Source organism: Populus euphratica, unplaced genomic scaffold (assembly GCF_000495115.2).
Source record: "Populus euphratica unplaced genomic scaffold, PopEup_1.0 scaffold174.1, whole genome shotgun sequence".
NCBI classification, from domain to species: Eukaryota; Viridiplantae; Streptophyta; class Magnoliopsida; order Malpighiales; family Salicaceae; genus Populus; species Populus euphratica.
In genome coordinates, this window is record NW_011499935.1 from 689966 (window position 1) to 697042 (window position 7077).

The 7077-nt window shown below is 31.0% G+C and overlaps 1 protein-coding gene across 1 annotated transcript; it reads left to right on the top strand.

Annotated features, from left to right (window-relative positions):
- Nucleotides 1–3039: 3039 nt before the first annotated feature.
- Nucleotides 3040–3718, top strand: LOC105136430 (uncharacterized). Its single transcript, XM_011041769.1, has 2 exons — nt 3040–3370; nt 3468–3718. Exons 1-2 carry the CDS (start codon nt 3040–3042, stop codon nt 3716–3718), a joined length of 582 nt encoding a protein of 193 aa, XP_011040071.1.
- The last annotated feature ends 3359 nt before the right edge of the window (nt 3719–7077 follow it).

A 7077-nucleotide genomic window follows, 5' to 3' on the forward strand; every position in this document is an offset into this window, starting at 1 on the left:
TGATTTTTTTAATTATAGAACAAAAAGTTATTGTTTATGCATGATTAAATAAATAAATAAAATTTATGAATTTATAAATTAAAATAAATTGTTAACGTAAACTAAATACTATAATGAGAAATTAATTTTTCTATGCAAATATTTTATAATGGTTGTTTTTTGTTATATACATAAATTTTTATTTTATCTTTAGAGGTTAATTTGTGTGCTAAAAACAAATAATTTTTATTTTTACGAACTTTATACTTCATACAATTTATTTATACAAAATTTAATAATTTAAAAATAAAATATAAATACTTCATACAATTTATTTATACAAAATCTAATAATTTAAAAATAAAATATAATTTATTTTAAAAATAAAGATTAATTACTAATTAGGAAAACTAAATTAATGTTTTTAAAAAAGAAGAGTATGCATTAAAACTTAAATAAATAAAAAATTAAAAAAAAGGGTCAAGTGCCTCGAAGTCTCGGCCAATCATAAAAAGGCTTCAACCCTCATGTTTTATTGATTAGATTTTTTTAAGTTGCTTGCTCAAGGGTTTTTTTAAAAGGTGACAACATGCTTGTTGTGGTAGATAATGGATTATTAACTTAATTATATAATTTTTTAATTACAGATTGAAAAATCTAGGGTGAGATTTTAAAATCTATCTTTTAATTTTTTTTTCATATGAAAACATCTAAAATAGTTTAAGAACCTTAATAAATTTATTTTTAAACCAAAACTCCCCCTAATCACTTTAAAAAATAAAATAAAAAATTATAAACCATGTTCTATTTTTTTGACTTTTTTTTTAGTAACTCGGGGTGTTTGAGTCAGTTTACGCGCACCACAACTAATCCTTAGGCTCACTAAATATCCTGCAAGTCCAGTAAGCATGTAAGGCACCTCAGGAATCATAGGCATGCATAGTAAAGCTTGAACCTTGATGCAGAGGAAGGGAACAAATCCCTTCCACCACTGGACCACAACTTCAATTGCTTTTTTTTTTTATATTATTAAAAAGCAAGATGATCTTTATTAAACTCTTATTGAAAAGACAAATATATTAATACTAAGACCAGTATTTTGGTGGTAAGAGTGTGATCATCCAAGCACCTTTTCATTTTCAATATTTTTCAATGACTTTCTTTTTTTTTTTCTCAACATCTAAGAATTAAAATATAAAAAAATAAAGTTTAAGATTGAAATGTAAAATGCTATAAAAAGGAACCAAAATAATTTATAAACTCAAACTTCAAGGACAAGTTTTTTCACACCAAAATCATTTTAAAATAAATTACAATAACTTCTTTTAAGAATAAAGATTAATTACTAGTTGAAAAATACTTAAATAAGCATTTTATATATGTAAAAAAAGAGTATGAATTAAAACTAAAATAATAAAAAAAAAAGAGTAAAGATAAGGGCCAAAAAAGCTTTAACCTCTTGCTTTGTTGATTAGATTTTTTTTAAGTCGTTCGCTCAAGTTTTTTTTCAAGGGAAACAAGTTTGTTACGTGTCGTGGTAGATGATAAGCTATTAACTGTATAATTTTTTAATTAGTCTTGGAGATTGAAAACTCAAGTTCGAGTTTTGAGATTTTAAAATCTATTTTTCAATTTTATTTACATAAAAACATCTAAAATAATATAAAAACCTTAATAACCTCATTTTTAAACCAAAACATCCTTTAATCACTTAAAAAAAAAAACCCTTATAAACCATGTTCTTTTTTTTTTGGCATTATTAAAAAGTAACACAACTTTTACTCAGCTCCAACTGAAAAAATGAACCTATTAGCATTAAGATCGACGTTTTGATGGTAAGAATGTGATCATCCGAATATTTTTCTCGTCCTCAATATTTTCCAGCAACTTTTTCTTTTTTTCTTAACATCTAAGAATTGAAATATAAAAAAATAAAATTTAGAATCAAAATGTAAAATGCTATAAAAAAGGGACCAAAATAATATATAAACTAAAACTTTAAGGACTACTAAAGTTTTCCGCACCAAAATACAAATGAATTTTTTTTATAAAAAAAAACAAATGTCTCTGTTCTCTTAATTTTGTTGTTAACTACAAATAAAAATTCTATTTCACAAAATTGATTTCAATTCATGGTTAGAATATTATTCAATATTTGCAGTAAAAAAATCTTTACTAACATAAATGAAATTAAAAATATACTAAATAAAATAAGTTTTCATATAAACAATGCAATGAATAATAGATATAGTTAAGTTAGATATTAAGGTTTTAGCCTTATGGTTGATTAGGATTTGGTTCACCCATTTTTTTTATGTTGGGTTGTTGATAATTCCTATTTAATAGAATTATTTACTTTCAGTTGTTTTGGTCAATTAGCTGCTTCCCACCTTACATGAGTTATGGATACGTGAGTTGATTTTTAGTTTCTTCTATTACTGCTTGTAAGGCTATTTATAGTCAATTCTCTTTTAATGAAAATTGCAAAAAATATTATAGTTGTTTTTCAATCTTCTAAGATCAACGTTTGGTATCAAAGCCTTATATGTTGTTTGATTGAATCGTAAGAAACAGCAGCTCTCTGTAAAAGTGACAAGTGAAGAGATGTCGATGGAAACAAATTTATGCAGCCATCAATTCCAAAGTTTAATGGATATTATGACCATTAGTCTATGTTGATGGAAATTTTTTTATGATTGAAAGAATATTGGAGTTTAATAGAACAAGGAGTACCTACAGCAACATAAGGAGTATCTCTGACAGACGCGCAGATGAAGTTTATTGATGATCATCGATTAAAGGATCTGAAAGCTAAAAACTATTTGTTCTAAGCTATAGATCGATCCCTCTTAGAAACCATTCTAAAAAAAGACATAGCTAAGGATATATGGGACTCATTGAAGCAGAAGTATCAAGGCACGACTAGAGTTAAGCGTGCACAGTTGCAAGCACTTCAAAAGGAATTGGAGATGCTACAGATGAAGGTTGGTCAATCTATGAATGAGTAATTCACGGTGAGAAGATGAATGATGTTGCTGTTATTGAAAAGATTTTGAGATCATGGCACCGAAATTCGACAATGTTGTCTGTGCTATTGAGGAGTCTAATAATGTGGAAGCCATGTCCATAATTGAATTACAAAGTAGCCTCCTGGTGCATGAGCAACATATGAATTATCATATTGTTCTAGAAGAACACATATTAAAGGTGACGTATGAAGATCATTCCAGAGGAATAGGACGAGGTCATGGTGTTTTTAGAGGGCGAGGTAGAGGGCGTATCAGACCAAGTTTTGATAAGTCCACCGTTGAGTGCTACAACTGTCATGAACCTGGGCATTTCCAGTATGAATGCCCAAAAAAGAGACTTGGAGCCAATTTTGTTGACACAAGTGAAGAGATATTGTTGATGGCTTATGTTGAAGAGAAGAAAATCAACTCAACAGAAGTTTGGTTCTTCGATTCAGGATGTAACAACCATATATGTAGGAAGAAAGAGCTTTTTTTGTGATCTTGATGAGAATTTCAGAGAGACAGTAAAACTAGGAAACAACTCAAGCATAACAGTCATTGAGAAAGGAAATGTAAGGATTAAGGTTAATGAGAATATTCAGGTGATCACTGGTGTTTTTTATGTACCTGATCTAAAGAGTAACTTACTGAGCATTGGTCAGCTTCAAGAGAAGGGACTTGCAATTCTTATTCAACATGGGAAATGTAAGGTCTACCATCCTAATTGAGGATTAATTATTGAGACCATAATGTCATCAAATAGATTGTTTATTCTACTTGCTTAGTGTTAAGTAAGAGAGCAGACTTGTTACAGCACTATGACAGAAGATTCAGCTAAAGTTTGGCATCGCAGATATGGTCATTTAAGCTATGATGGACTGAACACTCTTCAATAGAAAAATATAGTGCACAAACTATCTTAGATCAAGCCTCTTACGAAGCTATATGAAGAATGGATGATTGGAAAACAGCCTAAAGATCCTTTTCCCAAGAACAGTACATGAAGGGCAACCCGAGCTCCTCAACTAGTGCATGCAAACATATATGGACCAATTAAGCCTATCTCTAACAGCAACAAGATGTACTTTATTAGTTTCATTGATGATTTTAGTTGAAAATTTTAGGTTTATTTCCTAGCAGAAAAATCAAAAGCTTTTATTGTTTTTAAAAGCTCTAAAAGTCTTGTTGAGAAAGAGACGGGGGTTTACTTAGGTGGGTTAAAAACTGATAGTAGAGGTGAATTTACTTATAATGAATTCACCAGTTTTTGTGCTGAACATAATATATAAAGACAACTAACAGTAGCATACACACCATAACAAAATGATATGGCGGAGAGAAAAAATAGGACCATTATGAATATGGTTAAAAACACGCTAACTAAGAAGAAGTTTCCTAAGAATTTCTGGCCAGAGGCTGTTAACTGGTCAGTTCATGTGCTGAATCGAAGTCCTACATTGGTTGTGAGAAACATCACCTTAGAAGAAGTTTGGAGTCAAATCAAACCTTTGGTCTCTTATTTCAAAAAATTTTGTTGCACTACATATGTTCATATTTCTGATAATAAGATAATAAAGTTAGATGACAAAAGTTTAAAGTGTGTCTTTCTTGAAGTCAGTGGGGAATCCAAGGCCTACAGATTGTTTGACCCATTATCTAAAATGATTATAATTAGTAGAGATGTGAAGTTTGAAGAAGAAGGAAGCTGGGACTGGGATAACAATTATGAAGAAGCCATTTTGGTTGATCTAGAGTAGAGTGACAACAATATAGTTAACACAAATGCAAAAGAGCTAAGGCCACATACAGATGAAACAGCAACAATCAGGCTATATACAGACGAAGAAAGCTATGCAATCAGACCATATGCAGATATCGAAGCAATAATCATGCCACATATAGACGAAATAGCAACAATTCTGAATGTGAATATAGAAGGGAACGAGTCTACTGCAATAGAAGAAAATCAATCAACAAGCTCAAAAAAGAAAAGAATAAGGAGACCACCAAGCTGGATGCAAGATTATATAAGTAGTGAGGGTTTATTTGAAAAAAATGACTATGCATTTTTAGCTTTGTATGCAGGCAGTGATCCATTAAACTATGCCGAAGTAGTGAAAAGTGAGAAGTGGCAGAAAGCTATGGAGGCAAAAATAGATGCAAACGAGAGAAACAACACTTAGGAGTTCACTAGATTGCCTAGAAGAGGGGAAAAGGTGGGAGTTAAATGGATTTTCAAGATAAAATTTAAAGAAGTTGGTGAGGTGGATAAACACAAGACTCATTAATTAGTACTTTAAAGTGTATTTTTATCAAGGTTTTATATCATCATTTTGCACTGCAAGTATCAATAAATCCTTAACTAGAGCATGTTTCATAATAACAAGTCTGATAATATAAGATACCTTTAATTTATGGTAAATGTTCATCTTAAATATGGATCTATCACATAAATGAAAGGATTGATTAATGAGTTTAACTACTGAAATTGAGAAAACAAAAAGAGGGTTAAGTTTCGAAAAAAGATGTTGGTTCAGTTCAAACTAGAATATCATTCAGTTATTAGATCATAACTAAAGCTGTAGAACTTAGTTTTAAGTCTACTATATATGGATGAAAAATTAAAATATAAATCTAAAACTTTCATGAAGAGTTGAAGATTCAAAAAGACTGTTTTACAATTCAAATTGTAATAACAATGAAGAAGTCTAAGATATTAAGGTTTTAGCTTTATGATTGATTAGAATTTGGTTCACCAATTTTTTTATGCTGGATTGTTGATAATTCCTATTTAATAGGATCATTTAGTTTCAGTTTGTTTTGGTCAATTAGCTGCTTCCCACCTTACATGATAAGTTGTGTATAAGTGAGCTGATTTTTAGTTTCTTCTGTTACTGCTTGTAAGGCTATTTATAGCCAATTCTCTCTTAATGAAAACTGCAAAAGATACTACAGTTGTTTTTCAATCTTCTGAGATCAACAGGTTATGGGGGGAAAAATCGAACGCACTGTACCTTTCCCTACATCCTTCAGTTTATTTTGTTATGAAATTTGACACTGATTGCAGCTCCCATTCCAAGAGCTTATTGTTCGAATTTCCTTATAATTTATTTTGCAATTGCTTTATGCAAAACAAATGCCCTCAAAACCTTTGGCAGAAGAACAACAAAAAAAGAGACGTCTGCAAATTCATTATGCATTTTGAACAGGCTTCAGATTCATATTAACTGGAAGTCGTGCTTCTTTCAACTGGGATTTTCACAGTAATTTTAGAGTCCTGGTTTTCTTCCCTGTTCTCCAGTGAATTCTACGAGTGACATTTCCCTCTCTGACCTCATTTCTTCATCTCAGGACCTTCCTGTAACTTTTGGAAGTAGGAACGAGGAATTTAGACTGCCCAGGATGTTTTATGCAGCATTTTGGAAGTCGAAATTATCAGTGTATCAAAAACAGTACATTTTACTCTTGGCAGCTCTGAATGAGCAAAAGATAGTATGAGATTTTTTATTGACCACAGAATTATAAACAACTAATATTGTATTAATTATGCACGTGCGGTTGTCGGAGACTTTCTGTTCATAAAAGTTCTATAATCCTCTCCATGAACCCACTTGAGTTTATCGCCCCCATAACAAGGAAAACCAATTATTCACCATGAAAACTTAAAGGAGAGACCATGTATATATGTGTGTGCGCGCGCGCGCGCCTCTCACTAATCACCAATAAATAAACAACATGAATACGATACCTTCTGAGGCCTCAAGAGTTGAATTCGAAGTAGACAAAATAAAAAGCCACTTGAAATCTCAAACAATAATTTCTCCATTTAAATAAGTCCAACTATACATATGGCATCTTGGGAATGCAGGATACATCTCTACCAATAGCTGCTTTTCTGTCTTGGATTTATGAGAAATATGCTTCGATGTTTCTGACAGGAGCAAAAATTTGAAGCAGGGAACCGAGCAACAGGATGGAGCTTCGTACATCGCACTAGTGCTAATAAGTAAAATCTGAGGTTGCCGGTTTATCAGGCAAAACATAGAGCACTTACTATAAACAACCAAACTCTCAGCGGCACCAATCA